This window comes from Symsagittifera roscoffensis, chromosome 3 (assembly GCF_963678635.1).
Source record: "Symsagittifera roscoffensis chromosome 3, txSymRosc1.1, whole genome shotgun sequence".
NCBI classification, from domain to species: domain Eukaryota; kingdom Metazoa; phylum Xenacoelomorpha; order Acoela; family Convolutidae; genus Symsagittifera; species Symsagittifera roscoffensis.
The window spans coordinates 24,686,503-24,711,159 of record NC_087064.1 but is presented as its reverse complement, the minus strand read 5'-3'; the positions used below and the strand labels follow the sequence as shown (position 1 = coordinate 24,711,159).

At 36.3% G+C, this 24,657-nt stretch overlaps 2 protein-coding genes across 5 annotated transcripts in view; both read right to left on the bottom strand.

The window, feature by feature from the left end:
* Window positions 1–24,657, bottom strand: part of LOC134841516 (cAMP-dependent protein kinase regulatory subunit-like) — a 173,977-nt gene that overhangs the window by 7,916 nt on the left and 141,404 nt on the right. Inside the window, exons 1-5 of one of the 4 annotated variants that reach the window (XM_063857547.1) lie at window positions 18,867–19,480; window positions 11,598–11,624; window positions 8,567–8,800; window positions 3,210–3,363; window positions 2,544–2,764 (exon numbers count right to left, since the gene is read on the bottom strand). In XM_063857547.1, the coding sequence (XP_063713617.1) occupies window positions 2,544–2,764; window positions 3,210–3,363; window positions 8,567–8,797 (606 nt within the window). In that variant the 5' untranslated portion in view covers window positions 8,798–8,800; window positions 11,598–11,624; window positions 18,867–19,480. Of the gene's footprint in view, window positions 1–2,543; window positions 2,765–3,209; window positions 3,364–8,566; window positions 8,801–11,597; window positions 11,625–18,866; window positions 19,481–24,657 lie in introns of those variants that run through there. The other 3 variants (XM_063857543.1, XM_063857545.1, XM_063857544.1) reach the window with 3 other exon arrangements.
* Window positions 1–24,657, bottom strand: part of LOC134841515 (leucine-rich repeats and immunoglobulin-like domains protein 2) — a 441,437-nt gene that overhangs the window by 275,390 nt on the left and 141,390 nt on the right. The window lies entirely within an intron of this gene.

The window sequence follows — 24,657 nt, the reverse complement described above, 5'->3', positions numbered from 1 at the left end:
AGTGAGGTCGAGATAGTAGATGCACGACTGGAGGCGGAGACAAAATACTAGGGACATCCGATGCAACACGGTAATTTCCATTCCTTCGGCATTCGGAGGCGAATTATTTCCAGCGGCATATCCAGCGGGAGGAAATGTCATTATGTCGGTGATTCCCCGGGACTGTAAGATCGTCCGAAAAAGCAGTGCATTGCCGGAATTGTTCAACTTTAAACTAATCGAGGCGAATTATAAAGGGGACCCTCGGATGCGGGCGATAAAAGAATGGGTGGAAAGAAAGGACCCGGAGTTGGAGAAGAAGGTCAGAGTAATGAGTGCCTACCTCGGACAGCACGCACACGATTTCCATGTGCGGGAGAATTGCCTGTGGATGGACGAACGACTCGTCATCCCCATACCACTCAGGAATGCAGTGGTTAACCGAATCCATTGTTTTCACCACGGGCGCTCGAACATGTTCGATGCAGCAAGGGACGTCTGGTTCCCCTATCTCCACCGGAGTTTAGTTGCAGCTGCGGATGGGTGCAAGGAATGCACGGATGCAGGTAAAAGCCTTAAACCATTATGCGCTAAAAGTGACATTGGGAAAGTCTATGAACCACGGGAGCCAAATGAATGCCTACAGCTAGATTTTTGGGGCCCGATTAGATATCTAAATGAATCGAGTAAATATGTTGTGGTAGCGGTTGATCGATTCTCACGCTGGCCCTCCGCAATGATCTGCGGGAATGATAAAAGCGAGAAGGTCCTTAGGTTTATTAAGCAATACATATCTCAACATGGTAACCCTAGGAAAATTTTTATGGACCAAGGATCGAGTTTTACATCGAAGGCGGTTAAATCATTTTGCAATTCCGAAGGAATAGAAATAATATATTCACCCGTGAATGATCACCGTGCTACCGGATGTGTCGAACGTACAATTGGCAGCCTGAAAAATTTTGTTTTAACTTACGCAAAAGAAAAAGATAGCGGAAATTTAGAATCAATGATAGAACGAGCGTTGAGTGCCCTGAGATTTGCTCCGAATGCTACACTTAAAATATCGCCGTTTGAAGCTCATCACGGCAGGGAACCAAATACGGTCCTTCGAAATCTCACGAAAAAGCCGACCTTGCAAAATCTCAATTGGGACAGAGTGTTGAAACAAAAATCTGCCTATTTAGATTCGACGGACCCACGAAATCAGAAGATTCCCCAACCTATGGCAACTGATTGGGAAGAACGGTCTGACGTTGAGTATGACGTCGAACACATGAGCCACCCTAGACGATTGGCACAAGAGCAACTAGTTTCAGCTGCGGATGGAACACCAATGGTTGACGTGAAACAAACCATGGGGGGCAAGCCCAAACAGCCAAGCAAGCGGATGGAGCTATTGTTCCAACGACTAAAGGACAGTAATAAAAGGTATAGACCCATAAATCAGAAAGTAGTTAGCGAATCTAAGCATACTCTAACCTTAGCAAATGGCTCTGTACTTAGGAAAAGTGGAGTTGCTGTGAAAGGCCTCAAGCCCAACGCGCAGAAAAGTGCGAGCCAAATCACACTACCACCTCCCGCTATGAGTGCACTGAAACGTCGGGCGGAATTAAAACGACCTCAAAACGAACAGGCGACGGGGACAAGTACACAAAGTACAGCCGAAATTAGAACGCGAGAAATATCACCAACTCGGGATTCTGCGGAGGAAGCAGACTCGGATTCGGAGTACGAGCCAATAACGATTTCACGATACGCAGGGCAAACAACAGTTGCATCCGATCGGGGCGTGGAATTGAGTGCACCAAAGGTGTCGAAAGATGCAGAGGAAATGCGGAAAATCCAAATTTATCCGACGGAAGCGGCGTGCCAACATCCAAGGGAGTGGACACTGAAGTCCAAACCATGAACACTGAACAAGGGGGAAGTGGGCTGAATGTGAGAAACAAAGGACAGCCGGAAAAACAAGCAAAGAAGAAAGGGGAGCGAGGGCGACGTCTACGGCTTGTATCGTATTCTAGCCAGGAATCAGAAGACCAAGATGGGACAGGATCAAGGAAAAGTACCAGAAAGCGAACGGCGGTATCCAAATTCGGTGGTGTAATGATAGACAGCATATTCAAAGTGAGAACGACCAAAGGAGAGGAAGACAGAGAGCGGGACACGATCTAAGCGGGAGGACAAAATTTGGAAGAAGGGGTGAAGGGAAATGAAAACAAAACTATTTAAACTTAAATCTTATGCCCAGGGAGAGGGTGGACCACTGCGGGTCTAAAACTCAAACATTTATCCCTCAGATAATTTTTAAAACGTTTGTTTAAAAAATAATCGTTGAGGGAATGTTATATATATATTATTACTAGTCCTTAACTATATTATGTTGTTTAGCGCCATTGGTTTTGGCCATGTGTTTGGTGCGGCTAACAATTGATTAAGTACCTGCTAATCTTAGTTAAGTCGGTGTATGTTTTGAGTTATTGTTGCTAACCGTTACGACTAAAACAGTCAGTCTAGATTCCGTGAATTTAAGATATTGAACGTGCATTTTTCACAGGACATACCATGAGAAGCATTCTGTAGGACTCTCTGTCCAGTCTGAATGTTGTGACTGAAGATCCAGAGGCGCTCTCCTTCACTGTGATTGTGGCTGCCCTGGGAGTGCCGTAGATGAGAGCCAACTCTCCAAAGGAGCCCCCCTCGCCTATGGAGCCCACTTTGGCATTGTTCACATAGACGTCCACTTCACCCTTGTGGATGATGTAGAAATAATCGCCCTCTTCACCTAATAACAACGAAACAAATATCCATTCAATTAAGGATAACCAGTTGCTCTGCATGTAGCACAGAATTTTCTGATTATAACTAGAGAAAAGTTCAAAAACCTGAAAAAATGACATTTTTTACAGTTTTTTCGCTTAACTTGCAGTAGATTTTTTTTCACTAAAAGGCAATCGAATTCGATCAAAAGCTGCAAAAACTAGAGGTAAACATGTTTAAAATAATGCAAAATTGCATCAGTCATTCGTAATATTCGCGTAAATTATACTGAAAAACGGAAAATGCAGACTAGTTTTTCACGAAACCGCAAAAATTTTCACTTTTTAGAATCCAAATTAGGGCTGAAAGAACTTTAATATTCTACGACACTTGGACCTCTTGTGTTATTTCCCCAAGATTAACATCAAGTCTCTCATACAAAACATGTTCCTCGTCTTCTCTGTACTCACCCTGTGCGATGATGTTTTCGCCGATCTGGTAGTCTTTTGGTTCCATGACGTCGAATATGTCTGAGCGTGTTTTGTCGTCGAGGTACTTGAATAGAACATTCTTGTTCAGCGCCTCCTGCAGCGCCAACATCTCCTGATACGTCTTCGGGATATCCTATACAAAGGCGTCAAAATTACATAACCAAATAATTCAGAAAGGATCTGGAACATCCCAAAGCATTGTTTTTCTTCCCAATAAGATTTATTGGATTGCTACTCTCAATATATATTTTGCAGGTAGTAGATTAAGCGGCGCAGTGGAGTAAAGAGAAGAAAGTGCTCAGTCGGGACAGATCTTGATCGGTCCACCGCTCTTGCTAGCACCTGTTCTGGTCGACTTTTCTCAGGTAGAAGTCTTCTTGTCTCGTGTCCACCGTCGTCTTCGCAGCTGCTTTAAAAGTGTCGTTTGTTGGTGTTATTGAAATGAAGAAGTTGCTTCTGGTTGTTGTGCTGTCATGGAGGTGGTACACCTTCAACTTCGGCAAAAAAACTTGATAGCCGGCATTCCCGCTTCCGCGCAGGCAGGATTGGAAGGGGAGCCGGTGAACAGACCGCAATAATTCAGGCGGGGGATTTGTTGACAACTTCGCGCTTCATGCAGCTGGTGTCAGAGAGGAAAGAGTACCACGATCCTGCCGCGTATAAACCACCTGGTCTGACGCAACATTTGTACAGACACATTCCCTAACTGCAAACAAGATCCAAAAACACCATAGCATTTTTTCATCTGCCCACCTTACTGAATATCAGAAATGACGAAATGAAGTCTTTGCCCGAACCCTGACTACGAAGTCCTACGAGAAGAACCAAACAAAGTCTTGGAATACCTTCGCCGCACTGTGGACTAACGCCCCCCCCCCTATCTGTGACGGGATCCACAGCAAACAACATCGGCAACAGGAGAAAGTGCTAGTCACTAACACAGCCGCGTAAACGATTATTCCACATTCTATTTTTCTGACCCATGAGGTCGCTTGTTACGAAAAGTCCTCGATATAATATTGACACATATGTCAAAGGGGCTTTTCACCACTTGCAAACCAAACACAAAGGTAATTGATTATAGAACATATCAAATCATATGAGAAAGTAGGATAACCTCCGGCTTAAAATTGAAGAAAGTATTTTACAGAGAGGCGAAGCTGCGCTTTTTTTTTTTAAGAAATAAGCAAAAGAAAAAGTAGAAATAAGCCTCGAACTTGCAAAAACTCGAGGCTTAGCAAAAACTCGAAATAGCAAATCTGCTACCTAGCAAATTTGAGTCTCACGCACTAACCATTCAGCCACGGATGCTTAAAATCCCAAAAACTAGCCACCATTAACGAACGTACACATGCTAACAAATAGCCAATTCGATGCAGCAAAAGTAGCACCAAATATAAAAAGATACTGTTTTTTTTTTTACAAAATTTACATAACGAGATAGAGGGAATCGAAAAAGTAAATTACGAACGTTTTCGCACATTTGTGCATCATGTTTAAAAGTATTAAAATTTTTTAAAATGATCATCGATCATAAAAAATATCCTAAGACAATGTCTATACAAAATAATAAAATTTCAACCATCAGAAGTTTCAAATTTGAAATTCGCGCCAAAATTACATCATGATTAAATCATCAGACTTAAGTTTCTGAGACATTCTATTAATTTTTATCATTTAATTAAACTAAATTTAAATTTAATTTATCGATTTGTCTCATTTTCCAATTTCGAAAAATATACATTTTACAAAAAGATAAAATTTTGCATGTAATAAATTTCAAATCAAAAAACCACATTATGTATAAACTATGCATTTCAAAAAATTGCGAGATACATTGCGTTAGAAAAATCGTGAAACCAAGATTTTACTTTTGTTATGTTGTTTGATACAAATAGCTTTTTTCGTTTCACTTGATGCATTAAAAATGCATCAACTGTGTAAACTTATAACTATTCGAATGACAAAGCACCTGTTATCAATAAGCTGTAAAGGTGCAACAATAAAGCTGTCAGGACAATTCGATGCAGCAAATATAGCAGTCGCAACAAAAGTCGCGACAATATTTGTGACTTAGGTTGGAAAAAAAAGAAAGTTCGTACTATAACACATAGCTTCGCAAGTGTAATAAGAACGTTTTGAATAAATGCAGAAAGCACTAGAAAAGAATGCCGACAAAGGTAAAACTTGATTAACGAAATGAAAAAATATCGAAAATAGCCGACAGATGGTTAACGTTCATTGATACTTAACAAACTCATTCGTACATTTTGCTAGTTAAAACTTAAGCTTTTATTTATTAAGTTGACTGGCTAAAAACCTGTGATGTAACAATTGATGAAGGTGTGTTCAGTGAACCGATGTGTCAGTAAATTGTCAGATCATTAAACCGAATTATGCGGTAATTTGATCAATTGCATAATTCAATATTTATGTAATCTAGAAAATAGATTTTCTAGGATACAGAATCTATTTTCCCAGAGCTAGAACAATATCTTTTAAACGGTAAGTCTCATGGCAAATGTTTTTTTTTAAATCTTTTTATTCAATTATTTTTTGAGGAATTTTGTCACATTTAAATGCCAGTTCTCAAATTCGGCAATTATGTAATTGAACAGTGCATTTTAGTTTTACTGATCTGATCCCCCTATTTTGGTTTACTGATACATAGATTTACTTGACCTACTACCCAAATCATGGCCTTTAATTGAAATATTTATTGTTTTCGCGGCAAAGAATAAGGATAGTAACAAAAAAAGACCGCTCGTTTACCAGGACGAGGTCCTGGATGTTTCGACTGCACGTTAAGGCCAATTGCAAAGTTTTGTTCGAATGAATGACGAAACCATGACTTTTTTCATTTTATACACCCACAGACTCTTTTCATTTTATACCCTACATACTAAGCAAGGTTTAAAGGGTGTTTTTATCGTCTCTTATTGTCTCAAAAAAACTAAATTACTGGTCTAAATTCAATTCGGACCGCATTAATTTGCGCACGCATGTTATAAGCAAGGCCCGGATTAATATGTTATAACATAAAAACATATGTTTTAACATATTTTGCTCTTTTTAACATAAAACATGCTGATGATGGGTTTTAACATAAAATTCCAATATTGAACATGCAGAAATAAGCGCTGCTACTTTCTCAAGTGTTAGTTGATCAAATAGTTTGTTTGCTTTGTTCCGACTTTCTACGCGATTTTCTTTTCAGTTGCGCTTATGCCATGGGTCGCGATCAAGTAACCGGGAGTTCTCAATAGTTAGTGTGGACGTGGAACGAAGTTTTTCCACTTTATCGTACATTCTCGCTCCACAGAGACAGTCTCTCACTGTCGAAAACTTGAAATTTTACATGGTTGTTATGTGGAATACTGAGTGCAACGTTTTTAAGCATTTTTATTAACATTTTTATGAACATAAATTGCTCAAAATAATAACAAAAAATTCCGGGCCCTGGTTATAAGAACCTCTTACGCATGTTATAAGAACGCATTATATCACGCGTTAGTTGTCCCAAATTATGCAATTTTTAAACTGCTTAACTTCTATTTCGAGCAGGCGTTCTATATGCTCTTATAGAAATCGTTCCAAATTGGTTGAAGGAAGCTTATTTGCCATAACTGATTTGTTACTAGGAGCAAAATTTATCACTTTGTACTTTATATGGCGTGTGGGGGGATGATTTTTACAATAATTTCATTTCAATTTTTTTTTAGTTATTACTGCTCCATAGACCTTGAGAGACAGTCGGAAAGCTTCGCCCTGATACGAGCAGTATTGTTTAACTTTCAAAACATGAGAAGTAATGAGATAACATAATACATCTACTGACGCTTTTAGAAATGCCAAATCTTTCTCTGAAAAAAAAACTAAATAAATCAATACGACCTAGAACTGACACTTAAAAATTAAACACTCTGGTTTGCGTGAAATCACCATGTTCGTTTTCTCAAGCTAAGATATTCAGCAACATGCTTCAAGCAAAGGGTATGCACTGATTCTTTACAACTCTCTGCATTCGATAATCACATACAGAAAGCAAAATAAAGCCACAAAAACAAATAAGCAGCCACTCTTGTTTAATTGCCGCAACAACCAGTCCACAAACTGTGCGGCAAACAACCAAGTCTACATTTTTCCATGAAAAACAAGAACGGTTTTAGCATGATTTTACTTTTCATTATTTCCGTTAAAATGATCTCTATTTGACATACAGATAGAAGAAACAAGCACTAAATGGTTAATAAACTCATCGAATGTGCGGCGGCTCATGTTAAAGTGCAAAAAAAAACCAAAATGTCAGACCAGTCTAGAAAACAGGAAATTGGGAACTCCACCCGTCAATAGCTCCACACGAGACCCTTGGGCTGTTTCTAAACCCAATTTAAACAGCAAGATCTAGACTAATTGAATTATTTGGTGTCCAGTACTAATTCACATTTCACAATGAATTGAGTAAAATTGATTTAACTTCTTGAGAAAACAAATCAATTCGCGGGTAAATTCGACAATAGTTATTTTCCAGATGAATTAAAAACATGCATTGATCAATACAAGAACGAGCGTTTACAGAATTCAAACATAGCCAACAGATAGTTGGAAAAGTGCTTAAGATTAAGAAAACCAAAAACAAGAATATTTTGAAAATTTTTCAACTTACGAAGAAAAAAATATGCCACGTTGAAGCTCTAAGAACTTCAGTGATCGGCACTTTCTTTTTGCAGTTATCCCATTTAGAGTAAATTGGATCAGCTAGGAATTCAGAAAATTAAATTCACGTTTTTGTGACCTGTTTACATTTGCTGTTCAATAGTGGAGTTTACCTTCCTTTAAACAAATTTAATGAAATGAGCGAAATATCAAACATCAGTTTTCCTGAAAAAAAAAACCTAAAATTATCGCGGCCTTTGTAAAATCAGGGGCTGATTTGACTCCCACACCGCCCAAATAATGTCCCTTCGATTTTGCGACATCCATTTTGCGAAAAATATAAGAGAGTCAGTCGACCGCTCTTATATTTTTTTCAAAGACGCCTTTGACGCCAATATATACGAACTTTAAGGAAAACCTCACGCCAAAAAAATGCTCGGAAAATCAATTTGGTCGACCTAAACAAAGTCAAAATTTTTTCAAAAAATCAAGTGACCTACACACAGTGGATTCCAGTGACCTACGCACGCCAAAAAATCCGCCTAGCCAAAAAATCCTAAACATTTAGATCACTCTACACCTCCCTCCAAAAATCTGCTAATAGATCTCACGATTCTATCAGATGGATATAAATGGTTTGTACGGTCACTAAGGAAAACTATTTCAATTCAATTTCTTACTTTTTTGACGTAGTTTGCGATATCTTCTTCCGTCACGGCTTCAGATGAGACTGCGCCTCGCCTTGTTTTCTTCTGCTGGTTGCGAGAGGGGGGCTGGTAGTCATCGGGCAATGTGTCGTCATCGATCTCCTCCGAAGTGGCCCCCAAATGTGACCCTCCCCCTAATTGACCCCCACTAGAACCACCTCGCATGCCACTGCTGGCGTCTCCAGAGCCTGATGCTGACCTCATTTCCTAACAAAAATCGAAGGATAAACTACAACAATAACATGCAAAACAGAAAATTGGATACTTTCGCTGGCAGAGCTTATCATTCGAGTTTACAGACAGTTGACTATATTGACAACTCTGATGATTTTAATTTCGTCCACTTCGTTGAAAACAACAATATATATATATAAGATACAGAGGCTAAGCTGAGCTTCGCACCACTTGCGATACAACAATTATAGGATTAGTGCACCATGACGCCAAAAATATAGCAAACAGAACTTCGAACAATGTTACTATTGAAAAAGGAAGTGTAAAAACGATTTAAAAAAATTAAAAACAAAAAAGCATTTGTTTCGGGTTTGAATGTATTTAAATTTTTCAAAGAGGTACAAGTGGGGTTAAACTTTGGCAGTCAAAAATTGGTGTCAGAGTCTTATCGATCTCATAAGTACTACAATTATAAAAAAATTATTATTTGAAAAATACTGAAAAAAAATCTGCAAGTCAAAAAATGGAGAAAAAGTCCAAAAGTTAAGCAAGGTGCAATTATGATTACCTGTTTTCGCCGCATCAGATTTGGGAGGGTAGTTTTTGAGAACTAAATTCAAAGTATCAAAAAGCGTTCAAAAAATCGGAGTTTTTGGTTTCAGTCGAAAAGACGGGTTGTGGGAAGCTCCTCTGCTTAAACTGCTCTGCATGAATTTGTTTAACGAAAAGTAATGACCTCAGGAAAAGCCAAAATTGTGATTTTTACAGTTTTTTTAAAGTTTGGCTTTTCTCGAAGTCAATATTTTTCGTTTAAAAAACTTAGGCAGAGCAGTTTAAGCAGGGAAGCTTCCCACAACCCGTTCTTTCGATTGAAACCAAAAACTCAGATTTAGGAGGGTAGCTTTCGTGAACTAAAGTCAAAGTTCCAAAAATCGGTCAAAAATTCAAAAATTTGACTTTTCTGACGGCCATTAAATTTTTGTCAAAAAACTTAGTAAAGCCGCTAATGCACGGAGGCTTCACATAACCTGTTCTCTCGAATGATCCCATGAACTCAGATCTGGAAGAGTAGTTTCCGATAAAAGTCGAAAAGTTTGAAAAAACGGTGCAAAAATCAAAGTTTTGATTTTTCTGAGGCCCATTAATTTTGTATTAAAAACTTAGGGAGTAGCCGTTTTTGCAGGTGAGCTTCGACAAAACTCCACCCATTGAACTCACAAAATCTTCAGATTTGAATGGGTAGTTTTCGAGAAAAGTTAAAAAACTTCAACGGTTAAAAAAATCAAAAGTTTGACTTTTCCGAGTGGCATAATATTTGCGCGTCTAAAAATTTGGACGAAACTGCTCATGCAGAGGAGCTTCTCACGACTCGCTCTTTCTATTGAATCCAAAATCTTATAACTAAGATGTAGTTTCTGAGAAAATGATAAAAATTATGGGTCAAAATTCCCCCATTCATTTTTTTCGAAACCTCTAGAAAGTGAAGTAAAGGTTAAAAAAGACTAGTGGATTATGCAGGCATACTGGGGAAGGGTAGGACTCTCTAAAAAGGAATAAACCCGAACCCATAAATTTTCATAGTAACTGTTTTATCAAACAGGAACTAGACAATTTGGAAACTAACAGTCAGAGCTTAAGTCGACAACCATGAAGCCGAAAAGTCATCAGAAAATCATCAGAACTCTATAATTATACGTACAAAAATTGAGTAGCACCCGGTAGTTAAACTTGAACTTTCATGTAATTGAGCATGTCAGCATAATTGATTCAACTGATTTTGTTAAACTAGCTGTTAGCTAGAAAAAAGTCAAATTCCGCTTTAATAACGCTCGCCAATCGCAAGCGTAATTATACAAATCTTTAAAAAATCCTACTTTTGTTAATGATTTAAAATCAGCACGGCGTATTATGGCAGAAAAATTCCAAAAAAAATTGGTGAAAAATTGAAACAAATAAAACAAAAGGCCAGTATCTGACAGCGAATTAAATCACCAAAAGTATGACTTTAAAAGTAGCCTTACTAAAAATTTTAGATATTTCACAAAGCCAGTATCTGAAAGCGAATTACAATCACCAAAAGTATGACTTTGAAAGTCACCCTACCAAAATTTTAGATATTTTACATAAAACATAACACCAAATGGTATCCATAAACGACCCCCGCTCCTCAATTAAGAAGTTTATTTCATGGAAGTTTTGAATCTTAATGAAAATGAGGCACTTGCCACGAAGTGTTTAAATATCCGCAAGTTGCCAATATAGCTGATTGTCAATCTTCCACTTTTTAAATAAGCAGTAAGATAAGAGTAAGACAAAATACTATTAACTTTTCCTTAAATGTCAAAAAAAGCGAGCCAGTTTCTACCACCGTGACACAGGTGTGCGCCGAGCCAGCGAAATCCAAGCTATAAAAGCCAACTTAGATGAATGTACTCACTTGAAAGTGGAGCGCTACGAAACAATCAATCCTATCGCCCAATACGAAAACGAAAGAGTGATTTAAAACAATTTGAAATAACTGCGAGCTACTAGCTGGGGAAAGTCAAAAATAAGCCTAATTTCAGATTTCAGACATCTCTAATGTAATGCTTTCTTAATTCTATCTATCTTTAACGGGGCCAATGTTCTGTTAAGCCGACACAAACATTGAATGAAACATTTGTTGAACCATCTGATTAGATGCAAATCTTCAACCGTTGCTTCGTGTTTGGATTTGTGATTTCAAATTACTTTGATGTCGATGACGATGTTTGATGTCTGTGAAAGTTAATCGTACATGTATTTAGTCAGTGGGTGCTATATTGAGACCAGTCGGTATAGGTTTCCTTACCAGGTAAGTACCAGTCGAACGATAACCCTGTCAAATTTTCACATTATTTACCTTGTGCCACTAAATTTGACCGAGGAGGCGTCTTGGATGAATGAAACACCAATTTTTATTTGTACGTTGAACTCGAAACATTTCTCGATTTGGACCTTTTCCACTTCTGAATTTACCTTTTCCACTTCTGAGAGGTTTAAGCTTTTGTTCCACTACGACTTTTAAGTTTTGACATTCAAATTCAGAAAAAAGGAGTCGAGTTGTAATTTTTCCACTGGAATTTAAAACTTAAAGTTTCTCGAATTTCAAAAATCTTCCATGATGGCACGAATCTTCCCATACAAAACAGTCCAATGCAAAATAGTCCAAAAAATCATGTAATGGAGGAAAAAACAGTCCAGTACAAAACAGTCCGGTTTAATGTCGCGGTGGGCGCGCTGCGTCATCGCGATAACCGGTTTTAAATTTCGTATTAATTCCTACCCTCTTTTGTCAAGCTCGCAACACGTTGGCGCGACTGCGGCGGTCACTGTTTTGTTCATTATGTTTGTTGAACAAAGGACCATTCTCGGCATCCCGGCTTGTTAAAACAATTATTAATTAGGACTGTTTTCCGGACTGTTTTGTATCGGACTGTTTTTTCGTTCATTTTCATACTTTTCCGGACTGTTTTGTATTGGACTGTTTTGCATGAGACTGTTTTGTACAGACACGGGTTTTTCGTTTCCTCTCTGAAAAAGAAAATCCACTTTGGAAACTAGAAGTCGTTCAAAAAATGACGCACAATTGCCACTCAGAATTGAATTGATAAATAAAAAATCAAAAAGCAGACCCCGTAAAGCCAAACTTGAGCGTGGCCAAAATTTAGACCTTTAACTGAAAAAAAACTAAAGAAAAATCATCACGACCTAATTAAGAGTCAACACTTGCTTCATTGAACTTACAAAAGATTAAGCGTGTCACTTAACAGCGATTTTACATGAGAAACAAAGGAAAATTATATTCGTTCATTTATCCAATACGATTGAAAGTAGCACGAAAACAAAAATATTCTTTAATAGTGAAATATCCTTTCATTTATTGAAAATCTAGACTAGTTCAGTTATTCAGTCGTGAGACGAAGTTAAATATTGCATACACCAGCGAAAAAACGAACACCTCAAAAAATTGACTGAAGTAGATGCGCTTTTATCTAATAAAAACCGTGAGACCATCAGAGTCAATCCCATACCCTGGTGCCGTGCAATGCTTCCCTGATCCTGGAGATTCATCTTTACGAGACAGATCCTAGCTTAGCTCTTATGTTGGCATTATAAGAAGCGAGGCATGCGTTTTCGGTGGATCTACGATACAGTGCTGATTTAATGTATCCGACAAAAAGAACAAAATTTAAACTTCAAATGCGTATTTCTCAAAGTGAGTTAAGATTAGACAAAAGTAAACAAGACAAAACTCGCTTAGAAATTTATCAAAACTATTATGGTGCAACTTTTTGCGAAAGTCGGACGCAAAATGAAACCTCAAAAATGGGTCTTTATTAGTTAATCAAAAGTTACGCTAAAACTACCAAGTGAACTGATAAGCAAGTTATATCAAACCGAGCCTCTTACGCAGCCAAACGAAAATCGAGGAAAAACATTGGCGCAAAATTTATATTTGGTTTTCAAGCTATGATTTAGAATCTTATTTAGCAAAAATTACATGTTTTGGCTATCAAGCAAAAATGTATTCTCTTACACAGGTTTTTGGAGATTTTACCCTTCTAGACCTTTTTGAGCTGTGTGAGAGGCTCGGTTTAATATAGGTTGCTCATCAATTCACTCGGTAGGGCTAGCGTAAATGTGGAAACAGAGGTGAAGCTGAGCTTCGCACCACTTGCGATACAAAACAAGAAAGCCGCTACGTCAGAAAAAAAAGTCGAAAAAACTATATCTATCTGAAATTGGGCTAGCTTTGAAATTTAAAAAAAATGCCGATGCAATGGAATGTGAAATACGCACACAAACTTTTTTGCTCGTCGAAAGCCGCAAAACGGCCATTAAACTGGTATAATACAGGTCAAAGCCTATCAAGCCGAAAAAAAAGAAAAACCCGAACTAGAATTGAACTAGAATTTTTATTAAGATTTTTAGCATGTTGCGCGATCCAGATTCAAGCATAAAAATTTTGTTTTCCTTAAAAAGAATCGAATTTAAGTCAGTAAGCCGAAAAATAGACCGAAATCATTTGGGCAGAATAAGAATTTTAATCGAAAAAAAAGGAAACATAAAAAGTCAAAGGCAGTAAAATTATTAACATCAGAGGTAAATCAGAACCCTAAACTAACTATAATGTAAAAAAAACTTTAAAAAAAAACATTTCTACAATATGACAACTAAGCCGACAAACTTTTTTGTGAAGCGGAATATTACCCGTTAAAAAAAACAAGTCCAGTCAGATTTTAAACCCAGATATATATACCGAATGACAAAAGTTCACTGTGCACCGAATGACAAAAGAACAAGAGCGACAATAACAATCAGTCGTGTGAGTTTGCTTCTAGCTGTCTTATTTAAGCCGAAAACAATAAACAATTATATATATATATAAATTTTAACCAGGGGCAGAGCATATATACATATATATGTTCATCACTTTATGGAGTGCCCCTGGTTAAAATTTTGAAATTTACACGCAAATTTATGATTATTTTTCTCAACTGAGTTGTTGCCTCATCCGAAGCCAACTAGCACTGATCATGGTGAGCCTCGAACCTCAGATATTGCGATTGACAATCAGAGACGTAGTGACTTCACGACAGCTCCTTTTTTGATAAGATACAGAAATTCAAGATTAAAAACGACCCATTTCCAATTTCAGAATATCGTAAAGTCAATTTGACAAATTCAACCTCGCCGAACGAACCATTCGTGAAAAAAACCATTTTTAAAACATGCTTAGACCAAACAATAGACAAAGACTCCGTTCAAACCTTTGGTATAAACAGTAAAACAAGTAGTCAAATGAAAAAATTCTTCCTGACACAAAAGTGAAGTCGCCCAAACAGGTGGAAAACAAGGTATCACTCACAAAATCTACATCTTCCAATATAAAGCTTAAATGCCATCTGAAAAAAACCTGTACCATCACCCAAAATCAATAATCTCACCACGTTCTAATAATTTGTCTTAACTACTAATTTGCCTAACCTATATATCACAACAGCAGCCTAGTCACGCACGCCTGTTTGTAAAAAAAAGGCAGAAATAAGCATACATGAAATACGCAAACTGCACAACTTGTCGACAAAGAAATCAACACAGAGGCGAAGTTGCACTTCGCATACACAAGCAAAAATAAGACCGATAACGCTGCTGGGAAAAACTAAATGAGTGCAAATTTGAGTCTAAAAAATTTCTGAAGTGACGCACACCAATTATGACTCTACATAATTGCTAAGTGACGCAAGCCAATTATGACGCATTAGCAGTACCAGTCAATTTGAAGAAAAAAAGAAATTTACCAACTAATATGCCTCAATTTATAGAGCGTACACATTTCAGCTAGCATACGAAAAAGTTCATTTAAAACATCCGACCCTGCTCAGGTTCGAACCCTCTTATTTTGTTGCGGGTCTCCTTCCCTACTACCTCTACGCTACAGATCTATGATAAATTGAAGCTAAAGTGCTATTTGGAATATTATAGTCTGTGTTAATATCCTTAGCATTGTCTGTACTTAATAGCTTTTGTCTGTACAATATTTGCGACTTAGGTTGAAAAAAATGCGGAACTAAATTACCAATATGAATGGGAGTACATGGAAAATTGGATTAAAAACTTCTGTGCTGTAGTTAAAAAATGATCCGCACGAGATGAAGCAGAAAAGATTTCAAAAAAGAAAACTTCCAGTTTATAAATATTTGTAAGTCCAGCCGGTTATCCATCCATTCGACCCAAATATCAACGATAGTTTTGGGTCAAACACGCAAAACATTTGATTTAACTTGTTCGAATAACACAAAAAAAACTTGCAAATATGCTTCAATGATCTGTTAGCCAGCAATTTGTAATAGGGCAGAAGTCCTATATATTCCTACTTAACGCTAGCCAATTGCTAATTGATGGCGTACTTAAATTATTGTAACTGAGATGGAGGCACAACTAAAACTGAATTTGACCTTTAAAAGAAGATTAGGGCCTATACAAAATAATTTCTTAGAAATAATGTTTGCATTACTTGTATTTGCTTAACACATTTTCATTTCACTGGTAGCTTTGGTAATTTACAATTTTTAGTTTCTATTTATTGTTTTAGTTGATGAGCCAAAACCTGGGAGCTACAAAAACTCAACTTAACGGCAAAGCAGTCGGTTAGTTTGAGAAAAACACTGAATTATGTAGTGTTGAGTTTTCATAAAACTTAATCTTCATACTATTTCAAGCAGGGCTTTCAAATTGCTCTTAGTAAAAAAAATCAGTCGTAAAACTACTTCTCAATAACTTATAAATAATGTGAAGTATACAAACTACATGCTAAATCTGTTTTGACGCTTTTGTAAATACCAACAATTGCCATGACCATTTTCAGAGCATGTTTTAAAATTAATATTTGCTCGCTCCGAGATCACAGTGCGCCTACTACACCATTTGAAAACAAAACAAACAATCAATTAATTTAGGACAGCTATCTAAATATAAATACCACTAACGGAACATACAAACACCGGGCAGGTTTCTCCGTCCTGGCAAAAGAATGGTACGACTGACTATGATTAGCTGGTCAATGCAATGTAAAAACGGCTAACGCTTAAACGCATCCACATTACTAATTCACTATTTCTCAATCAAATGAAAATAAGCCAACCTTTGTTCTTCTTCGTTCGAAAAGACATTTGAAGGCAAATGAAACTGGAAATCACTTTCTAAGCTTTATGGGACCCATTTTAAAGAATCGATCAACTCGCCCTTTTAATCTGTCCAACAGTAATCTTCCCCCATCGCGTCAAGTTGAGCAGCTTAATCGACTTTTTATTAACCTGGGGAGCAACTTATTGCGTAGACTTGAATAGTCTTCTTGGAAATAGTGGATCATATAATTCAAAATTTCTGATTCCTATGTCAAAAACATACTCAACAGAAAGTTAGAAAAGTGTCAATGAACTTAAGAAAACCGAAAAAAAAACATTCGAACAGTTTTCAACTTAATGGGAAAGAAAAAATGAGGGATCTTGTTAACTATCCCCCCCCCTATTGCAATAGGGGGGAAATAGTTAGCAAGGTACACAATTCGTATATGCTTAACTGTTCAATACATTCGGGGGGGGGGGGTTGATTCGTTACAAGGTACCATGGGGGGCATAGTTACCAAGATACAAAATGAGATACCAAACGACAAGGAAAATGAGTCTGTCGTTCACAAAATCGAAAACCAAATTGGGCAAATGATTCAACAGATTTTGTTAAAAAATTGTATCCTAACAAAGTCTACGCTGCAACTGGATAACACTTACTAATTGCAAGCGTAACAAGGATAGCCGGTTACTGTGCAAGTGGCACAGAATAATTCGACCACTGTCTTAAAAAGAAACATAGCCAACTGACAGTTGGAAAAAAAGTAATGCACGCAAGGAAACTAAAAAACCGACTTGTTTTTTCAAAAAATCTTCTCATCTACTAAATTTCGAAAAAAATAGATGGCCTTAAAGCTATTTGAATTTGTAGAAAAAAATTATGATTGACACTTTTTTTGTTCAAACCAACCCAATTTGAAAAAACTGGATCAATAGGTTTAACTTTTCTTTCACTGGGAAATCTTAAAATTAATTATATTTTCGAAATTAGAAGTCGATCACGTTTTTCGTAACCTTTACAATTTTGCTGTTCGATAGTGGAGTTTGCCTTCCTTTTAACAAAAGAAATGCACTGAACTTAAAAAAAATCACAAGTCAAACCGCCAAAAAAAATTGAACGTAAACAAACTTTAAGACTCCCTGAAAAAAAATCAAAATGAGCAAGACATATACTGGAGAAAGAAAGCAACGCAACCAAACAGTTTTTAAGATTTTTTGAATTTCCCTAAAAAAAAAAAGACTTGAAACGTGAAATATTTTCAAAATATGTGTGAAAACAAGAAATTTGACCATAACTGAACTGTTTGATCAAACATAGTTTGAAAAAATATATTTTTAAGCTATTGTAAACCTGATTAAGATAACAAAAATGTGGAACTTTTGGACCAGATTCTACCAGTGAGTACATAGAAATTTCATTTGGATTTTGGTAATTCGTTAGTCTAATGTAAGTTTTTGTGTAACATATATAAAAATCAGAACTTTCGAAAGAAAAATAGAAGTCCTTAAAGCAATTTGTTGTGTATTTTGGGACAATATATGATTGGCCCTTTTTTTGATAAAATGAAACCAATTTGAGAAAACTGGATCAATAGGTAAAACTTTTATTTCGCTGAAAAATCAGATAATTAAATTCCATTTACAAACTCAGAAGTTTATCAGGATTTTTGTGGCCTTTAGACTTTTGCTGTTCGGCAAAGGAGTTTGCCTTCCTTTTAACAAGGAAATGAACTGAATTTTAAAATAAATCAAAAGTCAAACCGCGAAAAGTAAGTTAGAGTCAAAACAAATTTCAAGATTTTCCTGAAGAAAAAAACTAAATAAAAATCATCATGATCTAGATAAGAGTCTGAACTAAGCTCATCAACTCTTAAAAAGATTCAGACCATTTTTATCGACACTTAAGGATCTGATTGACGACTGAAAAAGCTTTACTATTGCTACACGTACTCCGTTATCTTTTTTTTTAGCCCAGAAAAAACCACCCTACCCCAGAGCTTATTTATACTGTAGAAAAGGGGTTGGATTAACCACCCCACTCGTAAATATTAAAATCTCAAGGCATTAAAATTTATAGAACGACCAAAAACCGAATATCTGAAAGCAACAGAAAAAAAAACAAAATCGGAAAACTTTTTTGATAAATGTCAATTTCTTTAAAATTTCAGTAGTAACGTAAAACGTTACAATTGAAAATGTTTCTCATTACGCTTGTGATCAGCAAACGATATCAAATCGAACGGACTTTTCGCGCCATTTGAACTTTTGTTATCCGAGGGCGTCATATATTTTCCATTTAGCAAATGAAATTGAATTTCTTTTAAAAAGAAAACAATTGCAATTAAAATTAAATACGCGAAAAATGAGATTTAATCGTTGTCAATTTTTAAAAATTACACTACAAAATTATCTGAAAACTATTTTTGTAGTACCGAGATCTATCTTACCTTCACAAAACTGCACAAAAATAAGCTAAATAAATAAACAACCAAATCGAAACTTGTTACAATTTTATATATCGCAATGAATAACTTGATTCGTTTTATATAAAACTACACCAACAGATGTAGAGCGAAGATGGTTATATCTTTAACTTGGCGTGTCAGTTAAGTCGCGGATGGTTTTAAACTATTCAACTAGACAGCACTGTTATGCAGTATTTATCAACACATTTGCACAACTTTCCTCATCTGAAGAGTAAGTTTAGGACACGGATTTGCAATAACCGATTTAAATTTAGCTGGTAGATACAACACACACTGATAAAATTCAGAGGGAAATTGGCGAAAAGCTGATGATAATATTTTCAACTTGAAGTTACTATGTTGAACTATCTAAAATTACGACCTAACTTGACGCAGTTGAATCTCTTGACGGCAATAATAAGCTACGTACTTGTTTTTTCTATGACCAAGTGCTATGTGAAAATGAAACTGAACTCAGAAGTGCAATTTCTAACTGAGATTTTGGGATGACCAAAAACAACAGGAAATGACAGCAAATCGTCTAGCGTTATCTTCAGAATTCAGTAGTAAAAATAAGAAGGAAATTTGTAATCCCCGCGAAGGAATTAAGATATAATCGTTATCTTCCCCTAGTTTTAAACAAATATATTCACAGCAGGTATAATAGCTAAGTGAACGCAGGCACAGGGCAAACTTGAGCTAACAGAATTAACAAACGTAAAGTGATAACTTCTCCACTTTTCAGGTAGCAAAATCACTTATCGAAGACAAACAGTTACCAATCTTGTCATGAGAATTTTTACCACTACTCCGCTACCCAATGCACTTTTATGATTGATCTTTTGTTTTTAGTAATCTTAGGTCTCGGCGAAGCGGATATCAATTTCCATAAACCCAGGGCAAAAAAAAGAAAAAAATAAGAGGCAATTAAAAATACTTTAGTGCGTCAGATGCAAAAAAGCCAACCTTCAATTACTGCGCGCCCAAAAACAAAAAAAAAAGATTAATTTAGTAGAAAATAACGTATTGCGTCAGCTGAAAAAAAAGTTGACATTTAGCAAAATAATATATGACAAAGAGCTCATAGAATACTCGTACAAAGGAAATTGAACGTCGTTGCATACAATCGCCATAAAATGTTGAAGCCGCCTTCTCATAAGATGCAGAGGTTACAAAAAAAATATTAAAACTCTCATTTCATGTAGATAACGTAAGATAATGTAGATATGGATTCCGAAAAAATAAGGTTTAACAAGGAAGTAAGGTTATTGCAGGTATGTAAAACCAATGCTATCTCTACAGTTGAATGCGAAGTTGAACTTTGCACGCGTTGCTATACCAATTGCCACACAGCACAAACAAAGCGTGGCAAACCAGCTGATCGAAAATACGATAAAAGTCACAAGTCGAAAAAAAATCATATCATCGAAAATTTCATTTTTGTGTTGAATAGAATTCACTTGCAGAAAAACGCCCAACTAAACAATTAAAGGTTAAATTATCTTCGAAAAAATAAGAAGTGGTAACGAAGCCATTGATATTTGAGCAGACACCCGATGAGCCGGTGAAAAAAATCTCAATTCTCCTCAAAAACCCACACCTTTCAAGTCAAATAAAGGGGAAAAAAAGAAATTTGCCAACATCTAAGCTGCTAAATTTAAAACCAACCAAAATACAAACATCAAATAGAACAGCTATTTGAAAGGCAAACATGCTCAAAAAATAACAGTTGGTTGACGCAAGTACAGATTAGGAGATGACCAACAAGTCCACGAAAACCATCCTGTGAAAAAAGTTATTGGCAGGAGAAAAACTAGTTGCCCGTTGCACAGCCTTGTATATCGCTAAGATAATCCAAACTTAAACCACATCAAATTTGAGCGTGCACAATTTTTATGACTTTCAAGAAAAATCAACACTACCTACTTAAGGGAAAACTACCGAACATTACTCCGACAACAATTGAAAACTTTCCAGAAAGCAGTGACCTTTTGATCGCAACATTCAGAAATAAATCAATTTTCAGAAAGACATTTCATTTACCTTAGCAAGCCGATTTAGTCATTCAGCTAAGTAACCTTTCATGTTTGACGGACTTAAGACTTTATGTAACGACCCATGTTCAGGACTGTAATGAAAGCCAGGTCTCTAACAAATCATCAGAAGCTCTCAATCTCTCTCTCATATGAGATACTTAGGATTTGGCATGTTTAAATGTCTCCCTCTTAGTTTTCCTGCCTACTTTATTCATGTTGCCTTAAGAGAATTATAGCGGTTCATTGACACAAAAAAAAGCCAAAAAATGAAATGAAGTCTTTGAGCCATGAACAAGATGTGTTAAATCCTGACATAAAACCTTGCGTTTGATTAAATTGGACAATTTTCTGACCTGCAAAAAAGTTTGTGCCGAACTTATAATGCTTGCGTGATCAACCTATGATAAAAACAAATAGCTCGAAAACGTTTAACTTCAGTAGCGAGAATGCAACGTAGGCAATCAACCCCATCTGCAGTAGTCATTTTCTGGTGGGTCCCTCGTTTCGAAATATGTCAAGCGGTGGTTTTATTCCCAGCGGAAACAAAAACCTTAATTTTTTTGCCTCCAATTAAATACATGTAATCCTTGGATTAGTTAACATGTGTCAAAAATAAGTACAAAACACAATGGCGAAGCCGATCTTTGCACGACTTGCGATACGGCATAAAAATGGCACTGCTGACAGGAAAGGAGAGCCGAAAAAAATTGAAAACACTTCAACACAAATAAAAAAAACTTCAAAATGTTGTCTGGAACGATGAAAAAGTTCCAGAAAACGATGAAAAAGTTTTGATAGATGTCAAGAGGCGGTTTTATTCCAGCGGAAACAAAACTATTGATTTTTTTGCCTTCAATTAAATACATGTAACCCTTGGATTAGTTAACATGTGTCAAAAAAAAGTACAAAACACAAGTGCGAAGCCGATCTTTGCACGACTTGCGATACGGTACTGCAGACAGGAAAGGAGAGCCGAAAAAAAACAAGAAATTGAAAACACCACAAATAAAAAGCTTCAAAATGTTGTCTGGAACGATGAAAAAGCACGTCCAGAAACACTCACGACTACGTTTACTGAAAATTTAATATCATTTATAGAGCGACAACTGAACCAACAAAACTTGGGTAAATTGTGTGAACACAAAATTGTTATCATGAAAAACTTTGAGCTATAATTCTATTCTTAGACTTTCAGCATTTTGTGCGATCCGGAGGGAGCATGAAAATTACGTTTCCCTCGAAATGGACGAAAAGGCTAAGTCGATAAAAGATAAGCAAAGTCATTTGGACCGAACAAACTTTTAAGCGAAAAAAAGCAAAAATACGAGAACAAGGCTAGTACAATTACAAATAACAGGATTAAACCGAGCTACCAAAAGGCAACTATGTGAAAGTAATGATGAGCCGACAAAATACAAGCAAGCAAACAAAGGGCCGACATTTTTTTGAAACGGAGATTTTTTCCGTTTCAAAAAAACAGGTCCTGGTCAGATTCGAACCCAAGACATTTCTGTCCAGGCGTATTCACTACCTCAACACTAAGTCTGACATAAACGCCGAAAAACTTCATTGTGAACCAAGATATCAAGTGATTCTGTTAAGAAAGTTGTTAACCCCCAAAAAACTGTACATACCGATTTGAGAACGCTTGCTAATCGCCAGCGAATCAACGCCGTTACATAGTATAAAGTTAATTGAAAATATGACAATTTAGCGTTATCAAAAAAACTATCGCGTTCACTTCATATCTAATCATAGATCTAAATTATCGTGAGCTAGTGGAAATTCGATTCTATTTTTAAGACTTTGTCTAAGCGCCGGCTTCAAACACCAATTGTTTTTGAAAACAATTTAATTCTGAATTCTGTGATTCTTAAATTTGAAATCTAATCATAAAGAAAATCATTTTCTACCTGGTGGGTGAACTATTTAGTAAAAATGTGAAAAGAAAACATCTACAAAGTACAAAACTTCCATCTTTCTGTCTCCAAAGATATTCAACTTGAGATTCTCATCACGCGGATTGAAGGAAAATTTCTCGAAAGATTATGAAGAAAAACTTTGACGAAGCACAAGAACCACTTTCGGAGATGATTCTATTGTCGCAAAGTTTATTTTAAACTTGTTGACTCATAATGATTTGTGATTTTACTTGAGGAAAACATGTCAAGAAACACAATTTAAAAAGCATTTATCGAGCGTCAACTAAGCCCACAATACATGGGCCAAAAACAAACAATTGTCATAGAAAACTTCGAACTAGGAGGCGCGTGCTTTACTTCCAGTAAATTGAAAATGGGCCTATCAAAATTTGAGGCTCCGCAATAAAATACGGTCAGTTTTCAGATTTGTCGGAGAGTTTACGACAAAAAAAATCAAAATTGTAGAAGAGGCGAAGCGGAGTTTTGCATTTATTAAGATACAATTTTAAATTCCGGCGTACAAAATTGACTTTAAAAAGGCAACATATTTCAAAAGCAAATATAACACCCCAAGCATTCTTTAACACACTTATTTTGCATAAAAGCTCACTTGACAAACACTGACACTTAGGATACAACGCAAGCGTAAAATTGCAAGCTAGCTAATACACAACGATACGGAAATATATAATTCGGGGAAGATAAATTTGAAGAAAAAAAATTGAAATTTCAGAAAACTGTCGAAAACACAACCAGCAGTTTTGAATTATCTTTTTGTATTTACCGAGCAGCAAATAAGCTGACAATACGCACGAAAACACCCATTGAGGCGAAATAAAAATACAACATGGAATAAAAAAATCGTTGTTATAAAAAAAACTTTTGAGCGGTGAAGTTTTTAAACACCATAATCGATTAGAAATTTTCAAATTCAGAGTTGGTAAAGTGACAAAAATCACAGGAGATTAAGAAAAGATGCAATCAAAAAAGATTTCTTGTTCCCGATTGTACGACACTTTCTCTCGCAAGTGTTAAGTGAAAATAAAAGCAGTTTTTCAAACTTTTCAGTTCTTCTAAATACAATTTGACGTATACTGAAATCATGTCATACAATTTGAGGTACACTGAAATAAAATCTTAAAAAAGAGTTATAATGTGTTAAAGTTCATTCCACGAGTATTTTCTGATGTCACTTCCAACTTTGAAAAACAACTAAGGTTTTTGTCATTCATTTCCGAGTTTACCTTCAATCAAAGCTAACTGATTCTATGTAGTAGTTAGAACATAGTTGAAAGATGCCCGAGGGGAAAAGAGCCCGGCCTGAGGGCAAAAAGTTCCCGATGGCGGCTTTTTTGCCCGATGCCATCTTCAACCATGTTCTAACTGTTGACGAGTATGTTTTTGCTCTTTGAGGGAAAGATGCCGGAAAATTGTGAAAGAGCCCGGAAAATTGTGAAAGAGCCCGGAAAGTGCGCGAAACTATGCAAATGATTTCTTTTTTCATTCATGCGTTCTAATATTTTATTTATGCCTTATCGTGAAAGAACATGTGTGGAAGAGCAAAAACATACTCTTCTCGTAAGATTACTACGCAGACACTATTTCATTAACTCGAATTCAAGCCTTTCAGCAATAAAACTGTCTTCCACCTCCAAACATCCGAAAGGTCCATGATGATTAACGTCTTTAAAACGTTTATAAGTAGTAGCAAAAAGTTCGGACAGACAAAATTAATCAAAAAGACCAATTTACCTAATTTGAATACAATTTGCATGCAAAACCTCACTTATCAGACCAAACTTTGGACCAAGTTAA